The sequence below is a fragment of the Rattus norvegicus genome, chromosome 4 (assembly GCF_021556685.1).
Source record: "Rattus norvegicus strain SHRSP/BbbUtx chromosome 4, alternate assembly SHRSP_T2T, whole genome shotgun sequence".
NCBI lineage: Eukaryota > Metazoa > Chordata > Mammalia > Rodentia > Muridae > Rattus > Rattus norvegicus.
This window is the reverse complement of record NC_141537.1, coordinates 7,866,525-7,886,246: the sequence shown is the minus strand read 5'-3', so window position 1 is coordinate 7,886,246 and position 19,722 is coordinate 7,866,525. Positions and strand designations below refer to the sequence as shown.

The 19,722-nt window shown below is 50.8% G+C and overlaps 1 protein-coding gene across 2 annotated transcripts in view; it reads right to left on the bottom strand.

Annotated features, from left to right (window-relative positions):
• Cnpy1 (canopy FGF signaling regulator 1) overlaps window positions 1-19,380 on the bottom strand; it is a 54,919-nt gene extending 35,539 nt beyond the window's left edge. For both annotated transcript variants that reach the window (XM_087659239.1, XM_087659238.1), the window contains exons 1-2: window positions 19,135-19,380; window positions 2,036-2,148 (exon numbers count right to left, since the gene is read on the bottom strand). In XM_087659239.1, the coding sequence (XP_087515365.1) occupies window positions 2,036-2,148; window positions 19,135-19,237 (216 nt within the window). In that variant the 5' untranslated portion in view covers window positions 19,238-19,380. The remainder of the gene's footprint in view (window positions 1-2,035; window positions 2,149-19,134) is intronic.
• Between the last annotated feature and the right edge of the window lie 342 nt (window positions 19,381-19,722).

The following is a 19,722-nucleotide window of genomic DNA, read 5'->3' as shown; positions in this document are numbered from 1 at the left end:
ACAGGATTAAGGGTGCAGGATAGACGGGTACAAGGCAGCAACGTGAGACAGGGGATTTGTGCAAGAGAGAGATGTATGAGAAAGAAAGATGAGCGAGCGCGGTGTGTAAGAATGCCAGTGTCCAGCCACGCAACCAAACACTCGGTTTTGTTTCAAGTCCCATCCTGAGCTCAGGAAGGACACAGGATGCCTCTATATCTACACCACTGACAAGGCTGTGTGGCCTGGATCTGGTCCAAGCTGGCGAGGCCTGACCTGAGCTGCTGGCTCCTCTGTGGTGTATACTAGGCAAGCTCCTGTGGATAATATTTGGCCAATTAGCTGAGGACTGAAGCAAACCCCTGCGGTCTGAATCACAGAGAGGAGAGTTCACTAACTGGAAAAGATGTGAAACCCTCCAGTCAGTTTCCTCTGAGGCTAGGGGAATTCCTCTAAGACCGCTGCTATGGAGGTTACTCCACTGTGAGGCAGCCAGACGCAGAAAAGTGATGACCAGATCACTCCAGATCTCCCAGCAATAGAACTGCAATTTGTGAGTGTGCAGGGTGTGCCATGCAGGGAAGAGCCCTGGACAGTCCCTGAGCCACTGCTATCATCTTGACCTTGGCCCATGTCTAATGTTCCATGATTCATATGGCAGAGTGGACTCTTTGAAGTTACTTTGTGTCCCGGCAAATCAGAAAATTCTTTGGACTAAGATTACCAAGGTGGATCAGGCAGGAGAAGTGAGTGGTAAATGTAACTCCTTTTTGGGATTAGACCCCAGGAAAGGGCAGAATTCATACATGGACAGCCCTTGGTGATGTCACTGCAGGATGTTGCAGGAGGGTAAGAAGGGAGAAGCTCAAGTCAGTTCATCCAACTCTCTGAGCAGCTGTGTGCCTGGCTCTTCCACAATGGTCAGTACCACAGGGTCTTACGTCTTCTGCAAGGTCATTTCCAGGATTAGAAATTGCTTAAGGGTTGGAGATTTAGCTCAGTGGTAGAGCGCTTGCCTAGTAAGTGCAAGGTCCTGGGTTCGGTCCCCAGCTCCAAAAAAAAAAAAAAAAAAAAAAAAAAAAGAAATTGCTTAAGGGCTGGGATACTGTGGCTCCCAGAAAACAGCCATCCCCTTCTGACCTTTCCATGCCCTTCCTCTACTTTCTCTGACACCCCAATTACTCCATGAAAATTGTTCTTTTAAAGTGATACTTCTAGATGTGAACACACACACACACACACACACACACACACACACACACACACACACAGAGTCAACCTCCATACAGTCTGGGTTCTTCCCCTTCCCTCAATGCTGGGAATACCATGGAGATGATGTACAGACAAATTCTTTCCATGTTTGCTTTAACACGAGACAAAACAGCAAGAATCCAGTTCCTGTGGCTATTCAGCTTTGCCTATACTGGACACCATGGGGACAGCTATTCTAAGTTTTAGTGTTCACTGTCTGTGCTTAGAAGAAATGGTGTCTCCTAAAATGTTTGACTTCCTCTCAGCTGGCCAGCCCTCCTGCCTGCACGCCGAGCCCATCTTTCCTTGTAGCAACTGCCACTGTGGACTCTTGGGGCAAGTCCCCTTTGAATACTTTTGAAGGAGAACCCCTCCTAGCCATGGGCCTGTGTATCCTGAAGAGCTTTGCTTTGCTCCACACTGGAAATGTGTAGAATCAGGAAGGAGGAGGGGTGGAGTACCCAAGCAGGGCTCTGCACAGCCTTTGAGCATCTGCCCTGCCACCTCCCTGGGCTCCCTGCTGGTCTTGCCCAGGAACTGTGGACTCGCTATTTCTTATTCTGATGAACAACGGGGCCGAAATGTCTTCCAACTTGACAAAACACAAAATTTAGGTGCTGAGAGAGATACTTCAATTTCAAGCTTAAAGATTACTTTGGGTCCCCCAGGACTCAGAAGCAATTTAGAGCTGACACCCTGAACAAGAGCAAGGTTAGAAGATTAAGACCAACTGCTGTTTGGATAAATGGCTGGTAATTGCCCATATCCGCAATTATACACTGGCACATAATTCCTTCTCTGCTACCTTTTTCCTCTCCTGTGTCCCGTCAGGCCGGATCCGGTAGGAGCCCACCTTGGTTTTCTTCTGTCGAGCCTTAGTGACGTCATACTCCACCTCGTCCATCAGGGCCCTGCAGGCTAAACAAGACAGATGCTGTGGTCAGGGGAGAGGAGCAGGTGGGAGGAGGCAACGCTTGCCTCGCCCTTGGACACAGAGCTCCTGCAACCACAGATGTGTGTGGACCTGGCTCAGAGACAAGAATCCTTGCTCTGCAGTGTCCAAAGACAAAAGGACCAAGACCTAGGTTACTTAATCCTTTCTGTACAGTGGTCTTCCCTTTTAATTTCTAAAAACAAAAACCAAGATCATTTGTTTGAATTTATGCATCTGTCTGTGTGCCATGTCCATGTCTGATGTGCATGGATGCCAGAATAGGGCACTGGACTGGAGGAGGTGCCGGGTCTGGGTAGTACACCTCGGTCCTCTGTAGCATTCTGTTAGTGTGTTCTGTATGTTTCAATTGACAAATTAAATCCTTACTAAGGTGAAGAAAAAAGATTTTTCCCCCATATGGCCTGCATTTAGGAAACAGTCCCTAGCAAAGCTGGAACCAAACCCAGGTCCTCTGCAAGAGTAGCAAGTGTGTCTAACCACTGAGCTATCTCTCCAGCCCTCTATTCTGATCTTTCAAACCATATGTCTTCCTTTGCACGTAGATGGCACTGTTGTACCCAGGGGAAGCTGCTGGTGGTGCCAGCTCATCACATATCCCTGAGCCTCTCTGGTGGCTTCGCTTTGGCCTAAGTAGCCACCTGCACCACAGGAAAGAGTTGGTCAAAGATGCCCCCTGCTCTTAAAAGTCCGTCTCCACGAACTCTGAAACGATTTGGAGGGCCTATCTCCATGATCTGGTAGATCTGCCTAAAATCTCTCTCTTCCCTTCCGGTACTTCAGATCCAGCTTGAGAAAGTGGAGCTGTTCCCGTGGTAAAGCCTTTGGTGCCTCCTCGCCAACCTCCTCAGCTATACTGGAGGTCGACTCTGGATTCCTTGTCTCTCTCGCTGGGGACAAAAGGCCGGCACAAAGGCAGCCGCTTTGGGGGACATTGAAGAAGTTCAACAGGGAAAGTCTGGGTCCCAAGCAATTTGTCACCAGGCTGGGGAGCCGTCAAAGCTGTCTTTTCCACCCTGAATCACTGTCTTGTAGCCTCCTTGCTAAAGTAGTATAACTGAACTGCCCTGAACTAGACTTTGCCACTGGAATCTGACCCCAGATTAGGTGCTCTTCTGATTTTGTGCCTGAATGTAGCAAATGGCAGCACAAAGTGGACTATGGCTGGGGGCAGAGTGTTTGCTGCTTTCCAGGCACTTGCTAGGTAGATGTTGCTCTAGTTCGATGGTGACATTGCTTCTGCCCTGCGGCAAATGCTGGAGTTTCCCTCTCTGAGGGCCTGGCTGGAAGGGACTTCCCTGGTACCTGCTTCTCATGCGCATCTAGCTCAGCAGCTCTGAGCTAGCCTCAGCTACAGATTTGGAACTAAGGCATTAGTGCCAGGCAAGCCCAGCTATGATCCGCAGCCTGATAAAGATAGCCAGGTCAGAGCAAGCTGTCACCAGCCATTATTACCTCACTGAACCAGTGTCTGTCCACCCCAGAGTCACACCACCCAATATTATCTGGTCTCAGCAGCTAAACAGGGTTGGGCCTGGTTAGCACTTGGATATGAAACTGTTACTGGATGGTAAACTGAGCCCACGCCGCCTGAGGCCTCCCGTAGGACAGCTGGGGTTTCTCCTTAACCATGGTCCACGGGGATGGAAGATTCGCTTGGCCTTAGTCGTGGTACAGCTGGCCATGATCCCATTGGCATTATGCTGACATGACCTCTGAGGCTGAGAGGCTGCTACCATCAGATACCCTAGGTCATGGAAAGCAAGCAGACCTCCCATTGGTGCATTTTAGCTCCAAAGCTGCTTGTTCTGGAACCTTCCAATAGGGCCAGCTCACCCTTGGCCTTTCTTGTCCTACGTCTAGAATGAGGATGTTGGCTGGAGCTGGTTCTGGGCAGTCAGGAGCAGGACACAGTAAGATGTCTGGTGAGGAACACTGAGTCCAGTGTCTCCCAGTGGGTCTCCATACCCCTCATCCTGAATAGCTGAGGGGAAGAGAAGGCATTTGTGGAGGGGAATGAATAGACATGAGAAAGCAGGGTGGTGGAAGAACCATGAAGATGAGGGATGGCTTTGTACTTTGGTGTCCCTCCTGGGAAGGACTAAATCTGGACTCTTTCCAGCCAGCAAGCACATGTCATGGTCATCCTCCCTGAGGTGGACTGTAGTTGGACACCACTGTTGTGTCCCCTGTGGAGTGCAGGGCTGCCACTGGGCACATTTTCTTTCCCACCATCCTGCCTCCTTTTTCCCTCCCAGAGACTTCCTGGGAGCTACTCCTACACACATCACACTCACAACCCCATCTAAGGTGTTAGGGTCTCCGGGTTCCTTCTGCATTTAGGCTTCATTAGAAGCCCAGAGGCCCAGTAAGTCTGGAGCAGGGGCATTAAAGGGCTACCCAAAAGGCTATGGCCTCCAGGGGGAGGACCTACAGCCATGGTTGGGGGAGCTTCTCAGAACCAAGAGGACATCGTTAGCTTCTGGAAGGGACAGAATGGGCAGGAGGGCACTTGCAGCACTGCCATGCCATCCCTGGCCTCCCTAAGGAGGAAGAGCTCTTTGAGAAAAGATCATTTTAAATTTCTGCCCCAGGTCACAGAACATGTTAAAGAAGAGTCACATCAGCGACCTGGGCTCCATATTTTAAGTCCAGCATTAATTTAAATGTTAATCTGAAATCTTCACGTAAGCCACTGGAGTTTCGAGTTTATTAGAGCAGACAGCAGGAGCGGAGCCTCGTGGGGGCACTGGCAGGTCACATTGCCTGCCAGAGGGCAAGCCACCCGCCCAGCTGGGTCTCCCAATTCCTTCCCTGCTGCACTTCCTCCTCTCTTCCTGCCTTCCTCTTTCTCTCTCAGAGGAGACTTTGAAAATGGGGACAGAAAATTCAAGTGACCCCTGGTACTAAGGTGATGGGCCATCTCCAGACATGCACTAGAGCATCACTCTGTGTCACTTTCCAGTGCCAGCATGGTATACAGCCTGCACTGGACATGACAAGAGAGTCAGCACAGTAAGAATAGGCAGGCACTGACACTCAGGGGCTGAATGTTTTTGGTGCTGTATCTTCTGATGTTTGACACTGTCTGTCTTTGAGGCACAGAGAAGTCACTGAGCACAAACCACACTCCTGCCTGGCAGGCATGCACGTCTGCCTGGGATATCAGTGAGCTCTATCCCAGAGGAGAAGCCATATGGTGAGAAGCATCCAAAGGACATCACTCGTGCCCAATGACATCTGACCCATCTGGAGACAGGACCCACAGAACTTTCTACAGCCCTCTAGGACAAGGAGAGCATGAGTTGGGGTGGCTACTAACCTCTGCAAGGTCAATTTTAAATTGTTACGTAATATCCCAACAGGATACTGCAGGTAAACTGCAGGTTCTGTTCCTTTACAGACCATTTAAAAGATGGATGATCTACCCTGGTGACAACCTCTATGTCAACAGATACCTGAACACCTTCACTCAGACTAAAACTGCCTCTCTGTGGGTTGAAGATCACGGTTCAGAATGCACACACTCAGGGCTCTGCAACTCAAAGGCTTATGGGTAAAGGGCTCTGGTGTCCTTCAGAAAGGAGGAATTATATGCCAGAAGAATAGGGTGGATGGCACAGATCAGAAGGGTGCCACATAGACTCAGCCTCTTCCACACAGGGATACTGAGGTGTCTGCTTTGGCAGTCCTGGGTCTAGGACTGTACTTGCTTGATGTATGTGGCAGAATGGTACTGTACAACATGTGGGACCTGAGGCCCCCAATCCCTCTCAGCTTCACCATGGCTCTCTGAGAGGGCTCTGGCCACTGCGTAAGCAGTCATACTGGTCACCTCACAGTGACAGGCTGCATGAGAATGAAAGCAAGTGACAGCCAGTGCCAGGGCCCCAGTATCGAGACTGAGAATTGGGCATCGTTGACTAGTAGAAGAATCGGAGAAACCATACAACCATACAAACACTGTGATGGAAAAGCACAAGACAAGATGGAGGAGTGAAGAAAAAACAAGAGCCCGGATCCCTGGAGAGGAGGGACTGAGTGCTATGTAGTGAGGTGGCAGGAGGGTGGGGCGGGAAGGGAAGGCGTCTTCTCTCTGAGGCAAGAGAGACGAGTCTTCTGACCTTTGTGACCCTTGAGATTTCCATGTTGGCCAGACTCTTTAGGTCCAGACGGAGGAAGAAGAGCCAGGCTGTGTAAGTGATGGCCAATGGGCTGCTGCCACAGTCCAGGCAACATGACCATGGCGAAATGCTAGTAAGTCAGTGAATCTGAGCGCTCACCAGGAGGCAAAAATCAAGAGCACTTGTAACAAGGTGGCTGCTCAGGGCAGGGTGGTCATGCTGGCTGCCTCCCTAATATCATTGCTATGCATTTTCTTCCGCTAGTAACTGCATCCTGGCCAGCTCCTGGTATGGAGATGAGTGTGCACCATAACCATGGAGATGTGTGGGGAGCAAAAGCTGTGCAGATCTTCTGGAAGCTTCCCCTTTTCACAAAAACAGAACTGTAAGAATGTATCCCAGGGAGAATCTGGAGTTCTGGGGACATGGCTGAGACCTCTGTGGGCTCCTGACTTTGTGGGTGCAGTTTAACCAACCCCAGGGGCTGAAGCACTTTGTCAGTATGATGCTTGTTTCTGAAGCTGGTGGCCTTCTGTGGTACGACAGTGTTGCTGGGATTGTTGTCAATCCTACAAACAGGATCCGAGGCCTAAAGTATCTCACAGATCTGAAGGTTAACTGTGAATCGAAGGTGTGAGGGACAGGGCAGTGCCTCCCAGGGCTTCACTTCTCAATGGCCTCCTACAATGTGTCTCACCCTGGAATGCCTCCTACAATGTGTCCTTCCATGGCCATCTCTCTGCTTATGTGCGTCCTGCTCACTTTATCGGGAACTAGCCATGTATGGGTAAGGCCCACCCTACAGACATTGCTCACTCTAACCCTGTATTTAAAGGGCCTCTCTCCCAAAACAGCCATGTGCACAGTTATGGTCTTAGCATATGAATGGAGAGGGGCACAATTCTGCCCCAACAGGAAATAAAAAGGAAAGCCTCCTTCTGCAGTAAAGAAGCCCAGAGACTGACCATTCCCGGTTACTTGCCTTAGCTCTCACTGCCTGTCTGGTTCATACCTTGGCAATGCTCTTGGCTCTCCCTGCAGGACACTGGGTGTCATCCACAGTTCCAGGCCTTAGAATCCGAGCCCTGCATCTGGGTCTCCCAAGCCTGTCCACTTGTCATTTTAAAGGAATGTTTTCCATCTCTGAAGGCCTGCTGCCTTGGCCAGAGTCAGCCTGTGGCCTGGCCTCACCTTGTCTCCTACACGGAAGCAGTCAGGATGCCTGGCAGAGGCAGGCTGTGGTCACCCTTCAGGGCTAGGGAAGATCTGGCCCGTTCTCCAAAGCTCTTGACTGCTCATTAGCTAAACAAGATCAGGGTTCAGCTAGCAAGTATGTGTCTAGCCAGAGAGCAGCATCCCACTCTGTGAGGGTCAGGCACTGGGCAGGGATTCAGGAGGCAGCAGGTGGGGGTGGGGTCTGCAAAGATGAGGCTCACCAGCTGGTGTGGACAAAACTGGAGCCCGGGGCTCCTGCAAGTAGCAGCAGGTCTTGCACCCCCCCCATCCCATCACCACGGCAACCCGGCTGAGGGAGGGGCTCCCCACTGAGTTTTAACCCAAATTATATTTTCCAGGTCTAAAATCGGAGCCACTGTAAGGAAAGAACTCATTTTCACAACTTTAAGATGCCTTGGCTGAGAGGCAAAGATGAGGGACGGATGCTGGGAAGGACAAAAACCCTACTGAATACTGCTTTAAAACAGACCAACTGCACAGAGCCGGAAAGCAGCTCCCTCTTGCTTCTGGGAAGATGTAAGAATGTATTGGAGTGTGGGGGATTTGTTTTAGGAAATTGTCTAGTTTCACTATCTTTCTGTTTACCACCAGCCGCAATCATTTTTGGTGCTCAAGATGATGGCCCTGTGTGCCTAAGGACACCGAGAACCATGATTAGAAAATGCTGTTTGCTTTGGTAGAAATATGGGCAGACACATGGTAGTAAGATTTTGAGTGCTAACACCAAATGGAGCAATTGCAGCCAGCCTTCAGGTAGCTGGAAACGCACCGAGCCCAGCCAGATGACACCACTCAGGCCTTGCCTCTGAATGCTTTTGAATTAGGCAGCTCTTAGTCTGAGAGACTCTACGTTTCCTTCATGCTGAACCATAAAATATTTAATAGCTTTAGGTCTGGACCTGGATGTACTGGTGCATGCTTGTGATGAGACTCTGCCTCAAAAAGCAAAGCAATGGAGGGAAGGAAAAGGGAAAGGTGGGGGGAGGACAAAAGAATAGAAAAAGCAACAGGCTGTGGATTGCTTCGCTGTTTCACAAGACACAGGCAGGTGCTTCTGTGTTATTTCCCATCCCATGGGTCCTGTGGGTCTGTGTCAGTGAAAAGAAACCATTATATAATTAGAGGTGCACAGGGGAGGCTCCACCCTGAGGCTCCTGGGGGAGCTGGAGGCCACATGCAGCAATAGCAGCTACTGGCCTTGGATGCTCAGTGAACACTGCTGGCCTTGGATGCTCAGTGAACACTGCTGGCCTTGGATGCTCAGTGAACACTGCTGGCCTTGGATGCTCAGTGAACACTGCTCAACACGCTAGGTGAGGCCTGAGGTCTGGGTCCCATTCTGTCATGGTCAAAGATTTAAAAGCTACCTGAGCCCCATAATCTGGCTATCGTCTTCCGTGACTCCCTCTGAAGCATGTGAGTAGGTAGCTAGTGGGCAGAGGGTGGGCATGTAAAACCTCTTCAAGGTATAGCCACGAAAGTGGTCTTAAGGCCAGACTCTGTCCTGAGACTCCAGCTAGAGCCACATTTCCAGAGGAAAAGTATGGTGCAACCCACAGTGATGATGCATGCTTATAATCCCAGCACTCAGGAGGCTGAAGCAGGATTACTGTGACTTGGAGGTCACTCTGGGTTACACAGTGAGATCAAGGTTAGCCCAGAGCACATAACAAGAACTTGTCTCAAAAAACAAACGGACAAACAAACAAACAAAAAACAACCTAAGAAAATAGTCTGGTTGTAGAAAGAATTGAAAGACACAGTTCATGTGAGTTCTCATAAAGAGATAGAGAAACCACCCAGACCAGCTTTGTCTGTTGTCTTCTGAGCCAACCAACCACCTCTGTTGTTGGGTATCACTATAACTGAACACCTATAGTTCCATGCACAGGCACTGGACCTACTCCAACAGGCTCAGAAACTTGTCCTGCCCAGGAAGAAGGATGATGTCACAATAAAGTCAGTTTAAAGTACATTTCAATGAAGAAACTGGTTTGCAACATGCAAAGCTCAGTCTGGGCAGTGTGCAGTGAGGCAGCTAGCTTGTGCTGGCTCCTCCAATGGACATTTTGAGAGCAGTGGCCCAAACTCATAAGAAGTTTGATTTGCTTATGAGTGAACACCACCATTGCTATAATGTTTCAGTTCTAACAGGGGTCCTTTGTGTTTCTTTTCTTGTCGTGGCAGAGACACAAGCAAGGCTGGAGAGCACTTGGCCTGTTTTAACACACAGCTCAATTTCCCATTGGCTCCTACCAGAAAACACCAAAGAGACTTCTGGTCTACCAGCCACAGCCACAGTGGAAGTCAAGCCCCATCTAGCCACCAGTCCCTGTACCCAACCACAAGTCTTCAGGTATGGAGAAGGAAATTTAATCAACTTAGACTCTATTGTTTGGGAAGAATTAGAAGGTATCCTTGTAGAAGAAAGTATCTCATAACAGTGCACTCTCTCTGATTCCTGCTTGAGATTCAGGGTCTGAGCTCTCAGCTGGCTGCCCCAGTGGCCATAGCTGTCACCTGCTGGGATGGTGACAGACCTTGTCCTTCTGGAACCTTAAGCCACATGAACTGTTCTTCTGTAAGGAGGAACAGCCATGGTGTTTTATCACAACAATAAAATGTACCTAACACACGTGTGAACCTAAAGGCAATGGGATAGAGAGTCAAATGGGTCTATGAACAGTACAAAATGTGAGTAGGTAGGGTGAAGAAAGTCCATAGAAATTGCCCAGAAGCCAGATGAGAAGGTTGAACACTTCTCGGAGATGCAGTCCAAGCTGACTGCTGAAGAAGAGGAGGAAAACTGGAACCCAGAGACATAAGGGTCTTCTGCCAGTGCCCCAGTGAGGTGGGAAAGAAAGGAGGCAGAGCTCCTGAGTCGCAGGCTTCTGACTGGATACATGCCTCTGGGTCATTGTGAGTAGGTCTTAGCTCAGGTTTCCAAAATGTCACCCTCCTTCAGCAAACACTACCCATTCCCTAATTCAGAATGAACTTGTTACAGTGTTTTCAGTGTAATGAAAACATTAGCTCTAGTCTCAGAGGAGCGGCTGTCACTAAATCAATAGCCTAGACTGTCCATTATGCTGAGGGCTGATGGGCTGAGAGGTCTGCCAGCAACAAGGCAGAGTGTCCTCTATGAGTGGCTGATGGGTGAGAAGATACAGAAAGCTGCTATCTATAAGCTGCTACAGCACGGGTGTCCCCAGGAAAGCAGGACTGACCTTGGAATGACCTGCTGGGCTGCATCTGCACTGTGAGCCCCGGTGAGAAGATTGAAAAAAGGAATCCACAGAGCGTGAGAGAGAACTGCTCAAAGTATGCAGGAAGGACTGTGGACTCTGCTATCCAGGAAGGGCCATCCCTACAGCAGCCAACATGGCCACCACAAAGAATGGGTTTTCAATATTTAAATTCATTCAAACCCCCAAACCACCCCAGGAGTCCACACATGCTTCACAGCTTCACATGCTTGCTTGGCTTCCTTGCTTTCAACCTTCCTTCCTTCCTTCCTTCCTTCCTTCCTTCCTTCCTTCCTTCCTTCCTTCCTCCTTTCCTCCCTCCCTTCCTCCCTCCCTCCCTCCCTCCCTTCCTCCCTTCCTTCCTTCCTCCTTTCCTCCCTCCCTCCCTTCCTTCCTTCCTCCTTTCCTCCTTTCCTCCCTTCCTCCCTCCCTCCCTTCCTCCCTTCCTCCCTCCCTCCCTCCCTCCCTCCCTTCCTTCCTTCCTTCCTTCCTTTCTTCCTTCCTTCCTTTCTATGCCTTTCTAAAAAACATTTGAAATGGGGTAGGGTGCATTCATGTACCAAGACATGCATGTGGAGATCAGAGTACAGCTTTCAGGAGTCTGTTCTTGTCTTCCTCCTTATAGAGGCAGATCCTCCCTTGTCCTTTCTGCTACCTCCACCTTGCTGCAGAAGAGCTGGGATTACAAATACACACCATTGCATCGAGCTCTTTTAATGAGGGTTAAATTCAGATCATCAGGCTGAAGTTTTACCTATTGACTCATCTTCCTGGGCCATATCTACTTCTTTGAGAAGGAATTGATCATTAAGAGAAAGGGGGCTGTGCCCAAGAAGATAAACACAAGTTGGTCAATACAATAATGATTGCAGGTTGGCTGTCATTATAAGATCCACCACATGCGCATGTGTATGCACATGCAACTACACACACAACCAACATGACCCAAAGACACAAATGCACACATGTACACCCCACACCGCCCAAAGGCATATATATATGTATATATATGTGTGTGTGTGTGTGTGCATAGATATATGTGTACATGTATATGAATGTGCAAGCATAGACACATGCACACACACACACACACACACATATATCACAACCTACATGGCCCAAAGACACACATACACATATACACAACTGTCATGCGTATACACATATATACATGTATCCACAACAACCATGACCCAACAACACACATACATCACATACGTACATTCATACATCTACATATATACAACTACTATGACCCAAAGACATACTTGTATATATGTACACACAACCCACATGATTTAAAGACACATACATTCATACACATACAACCCATATGGCCCAAATACACACATGTACACACACACACACACAATGCACACCCATTGCACACTCTCACTCACATAACTGCTCTAAGGGTAACATCTGGAATAGAACCAAGTTCTCCACAGAGAAGGACAGGGCACAGAGAAGATGGGTCAGAGCTTGGCTGGACAGGTCTGGGTAAGTTCAGGTACTACATGGCCATAGGCACCAGAAAAGTGTATGAAAGGCTGTGAATATCAGATGTCTGTACTAGAGTGGGAAGTGATCAGGCTGAGGGAGCAGAACAAGCCAGAAACACAGACAAGTATATGTTGCATGAAATACCAGGGCAATCTACAAGTGTAAAGCCCAGGATACTAGCTAGTGATGCAGGGGTCAGGATACAACACCCACACAGAAGAATCACTACATTTTCACCCACACAAGGTTATAACAAAACAAGGAAGGAAGGCCAGCTGGAGTAAGCTCAAAATCTAGTGCTTCAGAGCAGCAAAGTGACTCTGTGTAACTCATGCCATTTATGTGCCCACATTGTGGAATATACAGGAAGTTGCTTTGATGATGATGAGACAGCAAGATCCATCCATTGTAACAAGTGTAGATGGTGCTGTGAGAATGCGGGGTGATGGTAAGGATGTGGGGTGATGGTGAGGATGTGGGGTGATGGTAAGGGATGTGGGGTGATGGTGGGGATGTGGGGTGATGGTGAGGAATGTGGGGTGATGGTGAGGATGTGGGGTGATGGTGGGGATGTGGGGTGATGGTGGGGATGTGGGGTGATGGTGAGGATGTGGGGTGATGGTGGGGATGTGGGGTGATGGTGGGGATGTGGGGTGATGGTGAGGATGTGGGGTGATGGTGGGGATGTGGGGTGATGGTGGGGATGCGGGGTGATGGTGGGGATGTGCGGTGATGGTGGGGATGTGGGGTGATGGTGAGGGATGCAGGGTGATGGTGAGGATGTGGGGTGATGGTGAGGATGTGGGGTGATGGTGAGGGATGCAGGGTGATGGTGAGGATGTGGGGTGATGGTGAGGATGTGGGGTGATGGTGAGGATGTGGGGTGATGGTGGGGATGTGCGGTGATGGTGGGGATGTGGGGTGATGGTGAGGATGTGGGGTGATGGTAAGGGATGTGGGGTGATGGTGGGGATGTGGGGTGATGGTGAGGAATGTGGGGTGATGGTGAGGATGTGGGGTGATGGTGGGGATGTGGGGTGATGGTGAGGAATGTGGGGTGATGGTGAGGATGTGGGGTGATGGTGGGGATGTGGGGTGATGGTGGGGATGCGGGGTGATGGTGGGGATGTGCGGTGATGGTGGGGATGCGGGGTGATGGTGAGGATGTGGGGTGATGGTGGGGATGTGCAGTGATGGTGGGGATGTGGGGTGATGGTGGGGATGTGGGGTGATGGTAAGGGATGTGGGGTGATGGTGGGGATGTGGGGTGATGGTGAGGAATGTGGGGTGATGGTGAGGATGTGGGGTGATGGTGGGGATGTGGGGTGATGGTGAGGAATGTGGGGTGATGGTGAGGATGTGGGGTGATGGTGGGGATGTGGGGTGATGGTGGGGATGCGGGGTGATGGTGAGGATGCGGGGTGATGGTGGGGATGTGGGGTGATGGTGGGGATGTGGGGTGATGGTGGGGATGCGGGGTGATGGTGGAGATGTGGGGTGATGGTGGGGATGCGGGGTGATGGTGGGGATGCGGGGTGATGGTGAGGATGCGGGGTGATGGTGGGGATGTGGGGTGATGGTGGGGATGTGGGGTGATGGTGGGGATGTGGGGTGATGGTGGGGATGTGGGGTGATGGTGGGGATGCGGGGTGATGGTGGGGATGTGCGGTGATGGTGGGGATGTGGGGTGATGGTGAGGGATGTGGGGTGATGGTGAGGGATGCAGGGTGATGGTGAGGATGCGGGGTGATGGTGAGGGATGCAGGGTGATGGTGAGGATGTGGGGTGATGGTGAGGATGTGGGGTGATGGTGGGGATGTGCGGTGATGGTGGGGATGTGCGGTGATGGTGGGGATGTGCGGTGATGGTGGGGATGTGGGGTGATGGTGAGGGATGTAGGGTGATGGTGAGGGATGTGGGGTGATGGTGAGGATGTGGGGTGATGGTGAGGGATGTGGGGTGATGGTGGGGATGTGGGGTGATGGTGGGGATGTGGGGGTGATGGTGGGGGATGCGAGGTGATGGTGAGGGATGTAGGGTGTTGATAGGAAGGTTGGGAGTGATGGTTGGGAAGCAGCAGTAACAAGACTCCAGACCAAATGCCCAAGACAAAGTGGAAATGCATTCCAGAGGTCAGAGGTCAGCGGAAATTCAGGGCTGGGATCATAGTGCTTTCCCACAAGTGGCTTCTGCCTTTGAGTCTAATGTGGCTGCTCCAGCTAGACTGCATCAGTAAGGAAGGAAGGAACCACAGGGCTGTCACCTCACTGGCCACATGGCAAACTAAGGGCAAGGAGTGGAAGGAAGTGTCAACGACAGTGGGGACCCCATGTCTTCAACAGGTAGGGTTCAGCTGGAGTCATTTCCCGAAGAGAAGAATAGTTTCCTCTCCACAGGGCTCCTGTCCCCAAGGGTTAGGTGCTTGTCAGTACATTTGTTTCCCTACCATCTCCCCAGAGCTCTTGTAGACTCTTCCCTTCCCGGCATTCAACTAGGCAGTGGAGACGCAAGTCAGCATGGAGCCAGCCCAGAACTCAGCGCTGCAACTGCAGGACCCTGGGGAAGGGCATGCCCAGGCCTCCCCTGGCGAATGGGATGATAATTCCCATGTCTCAAACTGAGTCCTCAGGACAAAGAAGTGGTGTGCAGGGAAGTGAGCGAGTTCTGAGTAAAGAGCCTGGAGCAACTGAGGGACAGCTGTGGGCGGGCGGACGCAGAGCCTGTCCAGCAGGGCTGGGCAGCTACCAACAATCACAGGTCGGAATGAGCTCTTCGCCTTGCTCTTATAAATAAATAAAGGTTTATTGGAACATAGGCGTGCTCAAGGGTTTACAGGCTTTCTTTTTATTATATTTGGTTATCTCTCTCAGAAGGGGATATGCATGTGCCACAGTGCATGCATGGAGAATAGAGGACAACTTTATGAATTAGCTTTCTCCTTCCTCCATGTGGGTTGTGGGGATTGAACCCAGGATACTGGGCTTGGTAGCAAGCATTTTTACCTGCTGAACCACGTTGTTGACCCATTTATATGTTTGGGGGGTGGTTTTTGTGTTATAGAAAGAAAGGTCTTACCAGTGTAAAGACTGTCTGGCCTGTGAAATCTAAGCTGTCTTCTAACTGACCCTTTACCAAAGCCATGTGCTGAACAAGCAAGTGCAGAACAAGCTTCAGAGCTGCCTTCAGGAGCAAGGAGCTAGCAGCTTGGACCATGGGTTCTGGGGGCTGATCGGAGAGGTACTGGCATTGGTGCTGCCTTCAGACTAAGACCTCTCTGGAGACCAAAGCTCTTAGGACTTCACAGCATAGGGACATCAGCAGGTTACCCACAGGCTGGGGTTCTACCTTGGAAGTCTGTGAGACGACTTCCACAAGATACTGCTCCAGTGCTGCGGGTGTGTGGGACAGGGTTCCACCTCGCTTTGTTTATCAGTCCCATCAGCTCCCACAGGCTTTAAGAACAGCCTGACGCCTTAGGTGCAAAGTCACCATCTGCAGCATCCCTGGAGGGGAAACCAAGTCAGAACTGCACGCTCAGCAAACAGGTCCTCAGTGACGACAACAATGAGCAGTGTGAAGGTGGGATAGAATGCTGCTCTGCCCTCCGCCTCCGGTGTCACCCCTAAATGGGGCAGCAAGTGTTTTCTTTCCCTTTGGGTGGCAATAGGCTTCCATTTCTGTTTCTCCATAAAGGAGAATTAGGATTGCCTCAAAGCACAGAGTGGCACTGCCTCTGGCATGTTGGTACCCACTGTCTGCTTGAAGTCATCTGCGTGGACACAGGGGCTCAAACCAAACCAGGAGCCATGCCCATCCAGTTGTCCTAAGTGGGCTTGCTTCACATAGAAATGGAAGCAGCCACTGAGAGAGGTTAGAGGAACAATGGGGGTGAGAAAGGCAGCTCAGTCAGTAAAGTGCTGCTGTGGCAATGTAGGAAGTAAGTGTTGAGGGGGAAGTTGTAGGGAGAAGTGTGGGGGAGGGGGGAGGGGGGAGGAAGTGTGAGGGGAAGTGTGGGGAGGAAGTGTGAGGAAAAGTGTGAGGGGAGGTGTGAGGAGTGTGACCACCTGAGTTTTTAATCCCCAGAACACAAGTGAAAAGCCTGGCACAGCAGCGGGCACCTGTAATCCCAGAGGGGAGGCAGAGATAGGAGGGGATCCCTGTGGATTAATGGTCAGCCACTAGTGGTCTAGCTTAACTGGTGAGCTCCAGGTTCAGTGAGACACCCTGTCTCAAAAACTAAGATGGAGAGCAACTCAGGAAATATCCAGCCTTAACCTCTGGCCTCCACAGGTACGCCCCGCGTGAACATCTATACCCCCCCCCACACACAACCAAATGAACAGGGAGGCGTGGGGGTGGGGGACATGCCCACGCTGGGACCTTGTCTGGTTCCTAACTCCTCACCCAGGTCTTGGGCTCTTTGCCCACATGACCCTGTTCCCAGCCCGTGCTGGGTGTGTCCTAAACTCATTGGCATCTCCAAATGTACAAAGCACCCCTAACACATGTTTACTTAAAATCTACACTGTTGTGGTTTGCCCTGGAGTTGTCTGTATTTTGATGCTAATTCCACTGCCCCAAGGACAGCTGCCTAGTCCTGTACTCAGGAATCAGGTGACTTCACCAGAACCTTCTCTGCATTGAATTTTTAAAGTACAGGTGAGGGGCAGGTACAGGATAGAAGGAGGCCTGTCATTGGAGGAGAAGGAGGGATGAGTGGGAGAGAAGTTTGAAGGAAAAGGAGGAGACTGGAACAGAAAGGGAGAGACAGGAGGGAGAGGGAGAGAAGCGGTGGCAGGACAATATGGCGGGTGACGTTAAGATTCCATGCTGCACCTTTACAGGTTGTTACGAATATTCTCAAGGGATGGATGGTACAGGGCTTTGTATGTTTAGGTGGGCCATTATATCTTATCAGTTGGGTCAAAGATTATTGTGTTGTGTGTTCTTTTATGTGACGGTTTGAGTGTAGGAAAGTGTGCGGCGGCAGGAGACAGTGGGCCTCGGAGGAGTTGGGATGTGTTTCCACCAAGACGTCTAGCAAATATCTTGGGGCACTGAGGTGCCGGACCTAGCAAGGTAAAAGACCCCTATACTTTTTTTTTATTTTTATATTTTTACAACAACACACACCAAAGCTCTGAAACCCCACTGCATGCAGCACAGGGGGAGGAGGAGGAAGGTAACAGGGGTTTTTATCCTGCCTTCTAAACCCTCCCAGCTCACATCTCCTCTTGGCAGGCCCAAGGGCCCATGTTCTCCATGCCATCTGCTCCTTGCACTACCTCTCTCCCTCTGGAAGACTTGGAAACTGGTGCTATAGGTTTCCTCGGGCAGCTACCGTCACAGGCATACTCCCTCTTGGGCAGTTGGTCCTCACCCCCACGGTCCCCTGCGTCGGGCCTCCTATTTGCATGGGAGCAGAAGCTTTACAAGATTAGAGTAAAGAAAGACATCCAGTATGGGGTCTGTGCATCAGAGGGCCTGTTCGAGGAGCTAGAAGCTCTACCTCATCTCTGGGGGCCTCGTAGGGGACTGGGGGCTGCTGTGACGACCTGGGGTGGGGCAGAAAGGCTCAGCTGATCCTGAGACTGAGAGAACAACTCTGAGGAAGAGTGTAACCTCCACCCTGCTCATTGCCACCCTTGAGCACTTCATCTCAACCTCATTCTACCCTATACCCCTTCCAACGCACACGGGATAGACAGTTCTCAACCACTTTGACAAACCTCCATTTCCAGAAGTAGTTTTCCATATTTGTAAAAGTAGCAAAATTACAGTTATGAAGTAGCAACCAAAATAACTTCATGATTGGGGGTCACCATGTGAGGAGCTGTGTTAACGGGCTGCAGCATCAGGAAGGTTGCAAACCCTGGGATAGATATTCTTCTTGGACTCTGCTCCCCTCTCAACCCTGTACTCTGTCCCCCTGTACCCACTTCGGTGCTTTTGCAACTGTTCCAATCCTGGTCCCAGAGCTAGGCTAGAAGCCAACACCACATAGAGAAGCAACTCTAACACCACAGAAAGAGACAGACTGAGTGGTCACAAACCCAAGCCTCCAGTGGTCATCTTGTGATGCCTAGAGGCAGGCAAACAGCAAAGAGTTTGCTCAAGATTCAAGAATTAATGAAACCTAAGCCAGCCAGAAGCATCCAACTGTACCTCAGGTCCCCTCTCCTTTGCACATGACAGCCCTTTCCCATCTGGTCATGCGTTTCTGTTATCGCCTACCATCCTCACAGCTCTGTTAACTAAAGGTGTAAAGGGGATCACAGGGCTGAGACAGGTTCTGTCCTTCCTTGGTTCTCCAATAGCTAGAGTTGCTGTGAATCCTGGGGTTAGCAAGGGGTTAGCTGACATCACAAACCACCAGAGCGCTTCTTTAGGCACCAGACACCTAGTTCCCCGAACATCAACCCATCAAATTACCCAGGGAAGACTGCTGCCTGCCTCTGCCTGCAGACACGCTGGGGCTCTGGCCTATGCCAGACAAGGCTGGCAAAGACAAAGAATCTTCCAGCTTCACACAGAAGCCAGATCAGAGCACTGTCATTCCAGAACGGCAAGCAGCAAGCAGTGCGCTCCAAAGACTGTCCAGCAGCCACGTGGCAGACGCATCGGGGGCTCTCTAGTACCCGGGACACGGGAGCGTTGAGGAAAGGGAACTGCCCAGTGGCCTGACTCCCACAGAATAGGAACATGCTGTGTCCCCAGAAGCCTAGGGCTGAGACATCACACACAGCAGACACAGAGGGAGACACACACACACACACACACACACACACACACATGCACACGCACACGCACATGCACACACACGCTCGTATGCACATATACCCACCTCCACAACGCACGTTGGGTTCCTCAGAGTCATTGGCTAATGTAGGCCACAGCAGCAGGGCAGGTAGGATCAGCAAAGCCATGGGCAGCAGGGCGAGCCCCATGTCTCTTCAAAGATGCCTGCAGCAAACACAGGTGCAAGAGGAGGAAAAGGACACACAAGGTCCCTTAGCGGCTTTAGCTTGAGGAGCCCTGTGCTCCGCTCTCCCACAGCCTTGCACCTGGCTGGCCCACAGGTGCACTGCACCTGCCTCCTGGTGGTTAACCAATCCTGCCCGCCCACCTTCATCTGGGCCACAACCCTCATGCTGGCCCCACCCCTGTGCTTATGCCAGTTCCAGCTCACTTCCCTGACTAAGAGCTGCATCTACCCCGATTCCAGGTCTGTAGCTACCTTCCCCAGCCCAGTCAGCCACAACCCAGACTGCCTCCTCCCCTTGATCTTTATTTTTACCCTGCAATTGCCCTGACCCCCATTTTTGCCTTTACTCAACGGTACATCACCCTTTAGTCCCTAACCTTGTCTATCTGAGATTCTCAACCTTTCTATTCAACCCTGAGCCTGGCCCCTGTTTGCTAAGGTCCAGAT